The sequence below is a fragment of the Austrofundulus limnaeus genome, unplaced genomic scaffold, assembly GCF_001266775.1.
Source record: "Austrofundulus limnaeus strain Quisiro unplaced genomic scaffold, Austrofundulus_limnaeus-1.0 Scaffold73, whole genome shotgun sequence".
NCBI lineage: Eukaryota > Metazoa > Chordata > Actinopteri > Cyprinodontiformes > Rivulidae > Austrofundulus > Austrofundulus limnaeus.
Window position 1 is genome coordinate 2,005,362 of NW_013952475.1, and position 13,056 is coordinate 2,018,417.

General features: G+C 36.9%; 3 protein-coding genes across 6 annotated transcripts in view; 1 reads left to right on the plus strand and 2 right to left on the minus strand.

Annotated features, from left to right (window-relative positions):
- LOC106519248 (phosphatidylinositol 3-kinase regulatory subunit gamma) overlaps positions 1–7,221 on the minus strand; it is an 18,334-nt gene extending 11,113 nt beyond the window's left edge. Inside the window, exons 1-4 of the mRNA XM_014010824.1 lie at positions 7,028–7,221; positions 4,222–4,857; positions 986–1,132; positions 465–570 (exon numbers count right to left, since the gene is read on the minus strand). Coding sequence (XP_013866278.1) covers positions 465–570; positions 986–1,132; positions 4,222–4,441 — 473 coding nt within the window. The 5' untranslated portion in view covers positions 4,442–4,857; positions 7,028–7,221. The remainder of the gene's footprint in view (positions 1–464; positions 571–985; positions 1,133–4,221; positions 4,858–7,027) is intronic.
- ndufs7 (NADH:ubiquinone oxidoreductase core subunit S7) overlaps positions 1–13,056 on the plus strand; it is a gene marked incomplete in the record, with an annotated part of 57,090 nt that overhangs the window by 14,369 nt on the left and 29,665 nt on the right.
- Positions 10,336–13,056, minus strand: part of kank3 (KN motif and ankyrin repeat domains 3) — a 28,848-nt gene continuing 26,127 nt past the window's right edge. For 3 of the 4 annotated variants that reach the window (XM_014010823.1, XM_014010822.1, XM_014010821.1), the window contains 2 exons: positions 12,660–12,761; positions 10,336–10,963 (listed from right to left, as the gene is read on the minus strand). In XM_014010823.1, the coding sequence (XP_013866277.1) occupies positions 10,901–10,963; positions 12,660–12,761 (165 nt within the window). In that variant the 3' untranslated portion in view covers positions 10,336–10,900. The remainder of the gene's footprint in view (positions 10,964–12,659; positions 12,762–13,056) is intronic. The other variant, XM_014010820.1, reaches the window with a different exon arrangement.

Consider the following 13,056-nt stretch of genomic DNA (forward strand, 5'->3'; position numbering starts at 1 on the left):
CACACACACACACACACACACACACACACACACACACACACACACACACACAAAAAAAAAATAAACGTAACAAGGTGAATTAAAACATACAAATAGGAAATGTGTTTATCAAAATTAGAAACTTACCACCTAATAATGTTTAAGACCTCACACAAGTATTTTTCTAAATATTTTTAATACAAATGTTATAATAAAACCAACACTAGTGACCAAACTGGCCATGTTAGTTTAGTGATGACGTGTTCAGCTGTTTATTAGAGGAGAAACAGTAACTGTCATCTGAAAGAGACAGTTACTGCAGTGATGCAGTGAAAAGAAATGAACATTTAATTCTACAATAGTTGTCTGTTACAATCAAATGATTGGTTTTCTTGTTCTTGACGGCTGTTGTATATAAATAGAATAAGAATATCTTTTAAATTACAAGAAAAGCTTATTAATAAAGGTATAAAAGTTTGAAATACCTTGAGACATTGCCCCAGTACCACTCTGCTTCAGACAACTGATGTTCATCAACGCTGCTGTCAGCGGTGGCCATAGCTTTGGTTAAATTGCTCTCCAGGTGAGTATCTGACCACAAAATGCAAAAAAAGATCAACAAATACTAAAATAAAGAGCAACTTTAAAAATGGAAATTCTTAGATTTTTTTTAATTGATGACAAATTCCATGATTTTTTTTTTTTTTGCTGTTTTTGTGATATACTTTCTTTTTTGCTTCCTTTCATCTTTGATTAGAAACTGAATCAATCAGGAATCTTCAGTCCTTTTACGTTTTCCACATAATTTATACTTTTATGTTTTTTTCTTGGATTAAATAACTACCAGATTTATGTCAACATTGTACAATTTACTAAAACAGAACATATGTAAAACTGGCATTTTTTTCAACTTTAAACAAACATGGCAAAGAGAAATACAAAATAAAGTGTTATTTTAATTTTGGAACAAAACTAATATAAAATAGTGTCACCAGCGACAAAGTACCTCCGGCTTTGCTGATGTTGGTTTTCAGGGAAGGATGCGAATCGTCTTGATCAACATGAGAGCAGATCTCCTCGGGAGCCAGTGTCCGTGTGAGAGACTGCATTTCTGTGTTGTTTTGGCCTTTTTCCGTTTCCAAGAACTCTGAAACTTCAACCATACAACAGTCCGCTGTTAGAAAAACAAATAAATAAGAGTCTAGCAGCCTGCCTCTGAGCGTCTGCACTTTGTGGCTGTCTGCAAACACTGCAGATTTCCCCACCTCGACTCAACCACAGGAGGTATCGTCGTGCAGCTTGTAGGAGAATCTGTCCCAGACTAGAGCGCTGACAGGTGACACTGTCTGACTGCCTAAAATACCAGAACTGGCACTCCTCAACGCTCAGGCACTCTCAGCCAGATTCAGTCGCGCTTGACCTCGCCTTGCCTCGCCTAACAAACAACAGCTGTCTGCAGCGAGATGCAGATGAGTCAAAGAGCTGAGCTGCTCCTGTTTGTAAGCGTCTGTATTAGTGATGCGGGGAAATGCCAGAACCCGTAGTCTGGGCTGGGTTATTTTTTWATATTTTAAAGAGTCATATTTATGTGTGAATTGTTTGTATGTAGCAGTATGTAAACACGCACACGTGCGCTGGTATATGTATGCACCGAGGAATGCTGTTAACAGATGTAAGTCATCCAGTCAGCACTTGTGAAGGCAAGCCTGGAGATGTTTTAAATTGCTGCCGTGTGCAGCAGGAATCAGACTTGTGCTGTTGTAATATAAGAAAGGGACAAAATGATGACCCTCTCATGCCTTCAAACAGCGAGGCTCTGTCAAAACTTGCCTGGTATTAAAAGCTAAATAGGATCAGTATCTAATAAACCCTGAATGTTGCTGAATAACTGTAGAGAATTGAACCTATGAGATGCAAGCTTCAACTAGTTCTTTTGAGGGTTTTTTTTCCCAGGGTTTGATTATTATTTTTATTTATTTATTTATTGCAGTTTAATAAAAATGTCTGGTCCTTTAAATATACGTGATACTAAAACTTTAAAGTATTCTTTGGCCTAAAGAGTACCAAGTAAGTCTTTGCCGTCGTCAATACTTGATGGCAGACGTCTGTCGTTTCAGCTCTCGAGGAAAGGATTTTCCAGGAGGACCAAAGTTAGCTTGAGTCTCCCAAACACCCCCCACCCCTCCTGGATTCAAATAACTTTGTGTCACAACTTTATATCAACTTGAGTTCATTGGACCGTCTGCAGAAGTAATTATTCAGTGAATGTACTTATCAAATGTAATGGAGTGTGTGCCACCAACACCTCAGGTGGTTCACATTGTGGGGGAATGTTGATGTTGACTGAACTGCATGTTCTTAACGCTTATTTGGGAAAAACGTTGCATTCCATTGACCCTGAAGTAAAAACCTATCTCTGAGTGACATTCCTTCAACTCATCTATGACTGTTATAATGTGTCAAGTATCGAACATGACTAAATAAATGCTGCTAGCTTTTGATTCCTCACTGGGACGCTTCGTTTTAAAGGTGTACGGCAGCAGACTAAATCATAAATGTGAGGGGTAGGTGACAAGGTGGCATACGTGGACAAGAATGTAGTTTTTACAAGTCATGCACATCAAAATAGGCTGTGATTTTCAAAAACTGGTCACTCAAAAATCAGCTACAAAGGCTTGTTGGTCACTTGGTCATGAACACTCAAAGTTTAATGAGAAAGTTCACTCATCATTGTGTAATTTTCATGCCTTTTTGAGTCATCACTAAGGACCTCCACGTACTCTATCCGAAGCTGAATGGTTGACATTTGGTCACGTGGTTGTTCGATGTTTTTTTTTTCACACACACCTTTCAGAGCTCCTGGGAAACCCAATCCTGCTGCAGTATACGCCACTGCATGGGGTTTCTCCTCGTCGGAGAACAAAAACAAAAGTCCAAGGTCCACCGTTAATTATCCACAAATCTGTCCCGGTTAAAGCTCCACAGTTTTGTGCAGACAGATTCCTCCATGCTCAACGTCTATCTCCATCTGTAGCTGTGTTTCCATCCAATTTGAAAGCTAATTTTGTGCATCAACTCTTTTTCAGAAAACCCAAAAACCACCTCAAGTGAAAATCTTTTTTTGCAAAATCGAGGAGGTTTTCTGCGAATTTTTGCTGTTTCTATCCAGCTTTTCTTATGCGATACTTCAAAATGGGCATAAAAAAACATTGATGGTGTGGCTGCCCGATCCGTACTGTTTGATTTTAGCATAGCATTTCGSTAGACTTATGATAGAATTTATTTGATTTCAGTCTTTCATCACCTGCAATGTTTCATAGAAAAGGCAACATTTGCAAAAAATGTGGATTTTTATTCCAGGTAAAAAAATAAAACGAAGATAAGATGAATGTCTAGAAAATATTCTGCATTATAAATAAATATGTACACATCGTAATTTTTTATTAATCAAAATGTATACAATATTAAAACTGTTTTCAGAATATAATTTAACACATCTTTATAATTAAGTATGGACATAATTATTTTCAGTATTTTTTTTTCCCAGAAGTCTGCATGCGCAAATGAGCTGACTGTACGGATCGTGCTTCTGCAACAGACAGGGCAGTCAACACCGGAAACACGACTAATGAGTTCTTTCCCATTTGACTGTCTTTAGAAAGGTCTCCTTCAGGGGGCAATAGCCGGATTCTGGAAGCGAGTAGTTGACTCAAAATGCAGCGTCCGAGCGTTTTCAGCATAAACAAACTTCTGACAAATCGCACAGTAATATTTTATGCAGAAGGGGGTGAAAAGTTCTCCCAGCATGTTGTGATAAAAAGGGGTGGAAAACTTGATGCTACAAACAAAATGACGTCATGGATCTGCGTCAATAAACGCCGATTTTAGCAGCTTGGATGGAGAGGCCTCACAGCTTAGTGAGATGCAGCCTAAAGTTATAAATGAGGAGACTGTAGGTTTCAATGAGCCATTAGCTTTTCAGTCTGGTCAGAATGTAATTATTTATTCAAACCTAGGTTGCTCAAATGGCTATCTATCACGGGTAAGATATTAACTGTTCAAAATGTTTCAACAGAACCCCACTTCAAAAGATATGAACCTCCTGTAAACTCATTTCTTTATGTTATATAATTTATTTTGGAATATTCATCCTGTTTAGCAAAATTACATGTAAAAAATACATTAGACTTTATATTTTTAGTGGTTTATGTAAAAAAGCGTGAAGCAGCAATGTGATCTTACCTTGGCATGCCGGTGGAGCAGGCCCAACCTCCTGCTGTGATTGGTTAAGATGCGATGACATCATGGCAGGACAGGGCTCAGGATTATCCTCTGTGTGAGTCATGCTCTCATCCATGACCGAAGCCTCGTCACCGAGGTGGAGAGATGCTAACAGTGGCGTGGGGAGATCACCTGGGTGGAGCTCATCCTCGGTCCGGGGCTGGAAACTGTCGGCTGCCATTTTCAAAACATTGATTTTAAAAAGTCCGGCTGGTTTTATTGAGGGCGAAGCAGAATATTGGGCCGCAGTGCAGTTGATCACATACTATCAGCTTAGAGTTAACCTCATGGCTGAGGATGGAGATGGAGGAAGTGCCGAGATCATGGCTGCCTGGTGTTGTCGACTGAAAACATGTTTCCTGTGTTGAACCACTGTTTCAAACGCATCATACGGCAGGACGAAAGCATCACCAATAAATCCCAAATGCTCTCCTCTTCATGCAGAGTTTCTTTATGAACCGCCTGAAGGAATTCTCTAATAATCAGTACAATCAGTTTGTCCAGGTTCCTCTTTTAGACTTTGATGCTTTTGTTGAGCTGGAGGACAGTGATGCTCAACTTCTTTAGGGATACATAAACAGCCTTTTCTTCAGAAACCTAATTTAAAAGAATAAAAGTCAGAAATCTTTAGACTTCAGGGGTTAAATTAAAAATTATAAACATTCAGTGCATGGACGTCAGACAGATATAGCATATTTTATACTAACTGTAATCTCTAAATTACTAAAGCATAAACAAAAGGGATTTATTAAAGTGATTTTTTATTGTGAAAGCACAGCTTCATATTAAGTACATTTCTCAACAAAATACAAAAAACAAAAAATCTTCTATTTGTCAAAAATATGGTTTCATCCAAATGCATTCATATTTAAAAAAATAACTAATTTTTCYGTCATATTAAAATAAATATTGACATTTTGTAAAAATAAAAAAGAAATAAATTGAAACAAAAATTAAATATGTTGGATTTTTCAAAACGTTAAATTGCAATGTGTACCACATTATTTTGAAAAATCAAATAGACTAAGTATCTGATATGAACCTTTTTAAATCTAATTTTAGTTTTTTATTAAGCAGTGGAATATATTTAGGTTTTAGTTTCTAAATAAGATGTTGACAAAGGTTCTGGGAACCTTTGATTGCGTTTTTTATTCTTGTAACTCTTAAATACCGAGTTACTAATTAATTCATTTACAAACATTAACTAAAAACAAAAAGAAGCAAACAAAGATTTCTATATATATATAATGAGTTGAACCCATGAACATAATTTTTTTTATTAAAATATAAGGTATGATTTAGTTTTATAGAAAGAACATTATTTGTCTAACACAAATGTTAATAATAATGCTAATATATTTTCAGGTCTACAGTTTTAAATTAAAAGATCAAAACATGAGCATAACGATAAAACTGTTTCTCTTTGAGATTTGTGGGATTATTCTGGATTTTGCTCTGTAAGGAGAGCTGGTAATGACTGCATCGATACACTGAATGTACAGTATTATATTGTAAAATCCTTTACATGATAAAGAATTCAGAGGGGCTGCAGCTAAAGCCCCCCCCACCCGTCCCAAGCGATGGATTAGTCAGCGGTTTATTCTGCTGGATTCTCCAGTAACCTCTTTACTGAAGGGATTTGGTTCTGGATATCCGTTGGTTGCTTTACAAGAGAAAATTAATGTCCATAACTTCATTTATTAAAATTATATTTAAAATAAAGATATAAAGAGTTTTTTGACAACACTAATTTTATCCTGTTTTTTGGAAAATAAAGTCTAGAAGTGATGCAGAGATCAAAGCAGGTTTTGCAAAAACAACTAGAAAAACTCCATATATAGCATAACATTCTTATTCTTGCTCTTCAGCATCACATACTGTACGTTTTTCAAGGCATTAACAAAAATTAAACGTGCATCTTTTTAGAAATTAGTTTTAATAAAGCAATGCATTTAGAATACTTTAAAATGTTGTTATTGGGAAAAAAGGAGGAAGTTTTCAAAAATGTCCTCGATCTAAAAGCCGAAGTGCTGGAAATGGCGTCCGTAAAGAAATAATTCCAATGATACGCAGCCGTTAAGTCGCCATAGATTGATGCTGTTGGTTGACGGAGTTGAGTTTGTGTTGAGATGAAGGTGATTTCAGCCGATGTCGGACAAGTCCAATGACAATTTCTGAATATTTCAAAATATCAATAAACATACATCCTACATGAGTCAGGTTACACTTTAACAGCAGTTAACCTGTATTACTCATTTGTCCTTATTTATTGGTGTTTTTTTATTTTTTTAGAAACACGTATTACCAATATTCTCATAAATAAAGTCTCAATACAAGGATGCGTTATAATCCCATTATTGGGAATACCATTGATTCATGTAGATTCATACTTTCATCAATAGAAGAGAAGTGAAATGTCTTGAAACTGTCACCCTCTTCCATTATGTCAACTAAAGTCATTATTTTTTATGCCCTYATACTAATTTACCAATTTTGTTTGTTGGTTTTTAAAAGTTTGTCCTTCTAAATCTTAGCAATCGTGTCGCATCCCGAACCAATAACGGGACAGCCGATGTACGCCATATTTTCCCCATCGCCTTTAAGCCTACCATCATCCTGCAACTAAGCTTCGACTGCTGAAGAGACGTGCAGGAACGCCACCGAGAACTTTCAAAATGGCAACTTTTTGGTACGGCCATCATCCGACCAAWCTGGAAAAGGAAGCATCATCATCAAAGTTGGCCGAGCGGGATGGTTGCGCACCTACCTGGGCCGACGAGACAGAAGGGACCGGGCAGCATGGGAAGCCAGCGTCTCGTCGACATCCATGGAGCGGCGGAAGAGACGTTGCCGGACGCACACGTGGCTCCGATCAAACCAACCACCGGCCTATGTCCTCACGCCATTCTGTGTCCCTCCACCCCCCGCCACCCCCTGCTGCTCCTCCTATCCCGTACAGCTTCTCCTCCTGCGTTCTCCATCTTCTTCAGATCCTCTCCTCCTGGGTGTTATGTGGACCCCCCCAACCCACCCCCTTCTCGTCGTGGCACCTTTTCCCACGCTGTCATTCCTCCAGGTTTTCAGTCTTCTCCTCACTGACGCATGTCATGTCCTCTTCAGAATCCAGCCTTTTCCAAGTCCACTTTCTTTACTTTTACATGCCGTGCACGAGAAAAACTCCTCTGATATAAACATAGCATTCTGAAAAAAAAAAAACTCTCAAAACAAACAAACAAAAATATCTAATGACTAAAAAAAATAACCTATGAGAGCTGTTTGTAATTTAGAGCTGATGCAGCTAAATCAGAATCAAAAGCATCACCAGTCTGGCACTAAAGCATCACCAGTCTTGACGCTGCAACTCTTTTTCACAGTTTGAGAGAACAGTCTGGATGCTCTGTTGGGGGACAGAAGCATGAAAATGAGGCGGTGGGAAGAAAAAGTCCTATATAAATAAATAAGGAGAGGATGCCACTGTTGCTATACAGAGCAAGGGGCTTAGTCGTCTCCTGAAATCCTATTGGTCGGCCTGTTGCCATGTGCTCAGCAGTCAGCAGAGATGCTGCTAACAAATCAAGGAAATGTTCTAATATTAGACTGTATGTTTCTAGGCAGCGGGAGCCCCTGACCTCTCAACTCCGACAGCGTTACGTTCCACTTCACAGATCAGCATAATGAAAGAAGTGGTGTGGAAGTAACTGCTAAAAAAAATGTTACGCCACTGTAGACAAAACAAGCAGCTCACCCCTCCACATTTCACCCCATCTTCCTGCGCGGCATCCCGGTTTATGACTGCAGCAGCAGCAGAGAGGAGAAGAATTAAATAAATAAATAAAAATCTGTGGACAACTTCTGCATGCTTATCAGTTTAGGTTTCATATCTGTATTTTCCTGTTGGGGCTGCKCAGATGTATTAATCAGCAACAAATAAAAGCTGATACATACAGGTACGAGCCACAAATATAACATTGCCTGTCCTGTTTCATCAGACGTCAAGGTGCTGTGTGTGTGGGGAGCATCGTCATGTTCAGGCCTCTGCCTACAGGGGATACTGTTGATGTAAAGATGGGTTCATGCTCTTCAACGTTATTTAGATGGGTTGTTTGTTAAAGCCAATCCTGATCTGGTGCTTCTCTGCAGAGCAGTACCCGTAGTACCACACTGCCAGAGCAGGTCGTCTTCTTTCTGTTAAACGAAAAACTACAAAAAACATCTTCAAAAATGGATTTGCAGCTTTGTGTTGAACGACAGAAGTGTCGGCCAGAATTAAAGATTCTCAGATTTACATATTTCTATTAATCTTAACAGTTAACAGCTGAACATCAAAAACTGGTATGTATGTTTCTCTATTTGAGAAGCATCATATTAACACCTAATTTATTTATTCAACCTCAAAATTATCTGATTCTTGGGTTTCAAAAAAAGACTGCTTTTTTTTCTATTTCTTTTATGGCACAGATCATACAGTCGATGATGAAATAACAAGCAGAACTGTACAGAATTTGTGTCGTTCCTTTTTTCAGATATAAGATATTGTCTTCTTCTGCTGCCTTTCATTTATTTATGATTCGTATTTAATTATATTGAATTTATGTTGTTTTTAATGAAATGAATGAATAAACATTAACAAAAAAATCATTCAGTTGGGGTCTATATGAAGTGGAACTGCAATGCTTCGCTCTGAATTCCTCCTTATTGTAACTCTACAAGCCCTTTTTGTGGGGGGTGTCTTAGATCAACTCATTTTGAGGCTGTCGCTTTAAATCCAAACGAGATGCTTCACTTAACTCAAGTGGGCATTCAGGAAACCCTGTCGAAAGGTGAATGAAATTGGGAGTGGCTTTAAAGCACAATCATTCTTCCTCTATTTGACTCAGATTGTTAATATTGACGGATCATTTCTTTTTGACYTGGTAATCACCAACATGCTGCATAAATACACCACCACTGGAGCTTTTCAGATGACTAAAGTTGTCCCAGTGTGGTGGGATAGAGAGATACAAAAATACCAAGATGTGTTTATGAAATACTTCTGAAATTTCCTTGAAACCATTTTAGACATGAGACACATTGTATTATAACAATGTGGGTCCTGTAACCTATACAGTTTCAGATACTTTATCAAAAAACATGCTCCTTATTGATAAATTAGATCATGTAAATCCTGGTTCACTCTGGTACTGCAGATCCTCTAACATAAAGAGATTGTTGGCTTTGGGCAAAAGGAAGGAAGTCAGGTTTGGAAGCTGACTGGCTAAAGCTTCATAATTCATGCATTGCTTTTAATTTAAAAAAAGCTAAAGGTGCTCATTATCTGTCTGAGACTACAAACAATTTAAATGACCCACATAAAACTAAAATTTGGTAGGTCAGGTATTCATTCTGGAGAACTTCCTCAGTTTGAATTCAATGACTGGTCAAAGCTTTGTGTTTTATTTAAAATTCTTGAAAATATAATCAATGGACAGCTTAAGACAGGACTATTCAACTGGTAGCCTGTGGGCCACATCTGGTCCATGGGTGACTTCTGTCCAGCCCACCAATTTTTTAAACGTTTTATTTATTAATTTTTTTTGCTTAATATAAAAAATGCATGTAAAAATGTAATAATACTTGTTTTCTCTGGCCCCCTGAGCAATTTAGTTGAATAGCCCTGGCTAAGGGACCACTTGTGCTCTAATATTTTATCACCTCCCTAGTCTGGTTAAAAAAAAGAGTTGCTAACTCCTTGAAGCGCTTGACACCAGAGATTACTTTGTTGCCCTTTTTATAGATCTGTTCAAGGCATTTGACATTGTCAACCACGGAATTTTGTGTCAGTAGCTTTTAAATGTAGGACTTATCTACCAGAGCAGTTTTTAAATGATTAGTGTGTGATTAGTAGTGTGCAGATTTTGGTCAGACTTCAAGTTTCCTGGAATTGTCCAAAGGGGTTCCACAAGCGTCAATTATGGGACCACTGCTCTTTACTATTTATATTAATAATCAGGGTCATGCTCTCACTGATGAAGATGATTCAGTTACAAAAAATAATTATATACAAATAAAATCTTCTAAAGGAAAAAAAACATGCTATCATTTTCTGTAAATATGTTTATTTCAGATAAGAATATATATTTTATGAACACACAGTACTTAGGGCAGTTACAATTTCAAAGATGTAGATTTTGAGTATTTAGAGGCATCAGTAAATTCTGACCAACTCTGCTCTACTTCCACAGACAGCGAAAAAACAAATGAGCAACACACATGGGCTGGTTTATGGTTTGAAACATCTCAAACTGTCTGGATGTGCAGATCCACGCAGCTACAGTAACATTTTCTGCTCATCGTTTACTACGGGAGTGTTTCACCATTAACAGTAAAATGTTAGTTTTGTGCAAATAAATGTAATATTTTCATCTATTACAGACAAGAAGAACTGGAGACCTACTTTTCACCATAACAAGTAAGAACTTTAAATGATCTTGTAACACTTTATGGAAAAATAATGTTCTCATATTAACAATACTTATAAATGCAGAACATATGGCAGTACATATATAAATACACGGGCGTTAAGATAAAATCCAGTGGAGCTTTTCACGGCTCAAATCCAGTTAGATTTGCTGCTCTGATTCAGTGAGCTGCAGAGGTCCTTTCAGTCTGTAGTCCAGGACTTGTGGGGGCTTGTGGGGCTCCTTGGCTGGGCTTTTGGACTCCCCTGAAAAATAAAAAACTCTTTAAAAAATTAGACGTTATATAATTGCTGCTGATAAAAAATAAATAAATAACCATTATTTGGTAACTCAATTTTCGCTTCTCTAACTTAAGACTAAATACTGACATTTTTTAGTACATTTGTTAGTTTCTATTGTAAAGGAGAACTGTTTTAGAAGGATTATTTAGATATTTGTATATTTTGGAAAACAAACAGATTGTCTTTTAACAAACTGCAGGAATCTGATGCAGATCCATACATTATTGTCCAACAGTTCATTAAACTTTTGACAATGGTCTCTGTTTCATTGTTTGTTTTCTCTTTAAAACTAACATTTCCTATTTAACCGCTCAGATATAAGGCCTGAAAAAATACAACAATGTTCTTTTAAAAGATAATAACAGACTGTGGTCAACAATCTTTTGGGGTGTTTTATCACAAACAGTATCCCTGCAGGAAGTGCTTTGAGAAAATGTCACAGTGTCAAACGTTTGTGCCTAATTTTTAATCTGCTGACTAATCAAGTGTGATCAGTKTTTGTTGTTTAAAAAGGAGGGACCACCAGAGGGCGCTAAGGGGGGACTCAGAAAACTGTAGGGTAGATCAGAGAGAAAAAAAATTATCATAAAATAAAATGTTTTTTAATCATTACTTTAAAATATAATTTATAATAATAGTAGAATTTTATTTAAAAGAACTTAAAATAAATATGATTTATTTTGTTCTGTTCCTATCGTCAACAGTTTGAAAAGTTGTTTTTTTCCAGTGGGAATATGATAGTGTTTAAAACATGTTTGTTAATAAAATACTTATACTAAACAAATATAATAATCATTTTTTTTTTACATTTTTATAGCATTATTTGTGGGTTTGCAGGGGGGTCCCCAGCCAGAAGCTAATACTGTTCAGGGGTCCATGACGTAAATTTGTAAAGTTTATTTTACTAATTTTTATACCTTTCATAGGTATAAAATCACAAAGTGCTTCACAATAAAAGCAAGAAATTTTTTTAAAGTATCACATTCATTAAAGTAAAAACAAGTTAGAATATAAAGCAAAACTAAAAAAACATAGTTTGAAATCCCCTGGTTTAAAAGATCAAGCTAATTAACTGCTCAACAAATAAGTTGGTCTACCGTTATTGTTTTCCTTTAGAAAGTTTAGGGAAAAAGTGTAAAGTTGTGACAGATGTTCAGTCATTTCATAAAAATCTAAATAGTCTGAACCGTATTTTAACAATAACTTGGTTAATTTGTATTACATTACTGTTTATTTGCACATCAGACATAAGATTTAGTGTTGCTATAACAAGGCTGTGCTGATGAATGTAATCTGACAAAGTCTCCAAAYCCAGGGTAACACCTGAAGGGGGCAGCAGAGCACTGTCAGTCACGGCTGCCCACACCCTTACAGCTGCTGTAAAGTTTAACTTTTCAGACTAAACACTAGAGAAGTTGCTCACTTTACAAAGAATTTACTGCTGCCTTATAATAAAGTTATAAGCATCAGTTCTAATGACAAAACCTGCCAATTTTTTTCTTTTAATGTTAATAAATCCACGTCACACTAAATATAAATAAATCGTGTCTACGTCAACTTTATAATTAACAGATTTTTCTTGCCAGCCCTAATAAAACAATCATTTTTGTGAACATGTAAAGCTCAAAAAAGGAGGACTTGAAGGAGAGAATGGACTCACCACTGGAGTTTGGGTCTTAGCGTAGTTCATGTGGGCATAGAGAAGCACAGCTGTGTCATTGTGGGCTGCTTCCAGTGCAATGGACAGAGCATTACTGCCATCCTGTAGACACGAGGGAAAACCAGTTCAGTCTGTAAAAGTCAGGTCGGTTACTTAAAGAGTTAAACTAAAACAGAATTTCACAGTTTTAAAAGGGCCGCATGATAAGCAATTATACTTTTTTTTTCTTTCCCCCAATGGTTTCCACTTTTAGACAATTTGTTAATTATGGTCAGCCACGTTACCATCATGCATCTGTGATTAGGCAGTAAAGGAACTAAAGTAAACCCTTTATTTCCACTGTTTGTAGAAGGGGAAAATGGGCATTCTTAACAGAAATGTCTGAGTTGTATCAGAT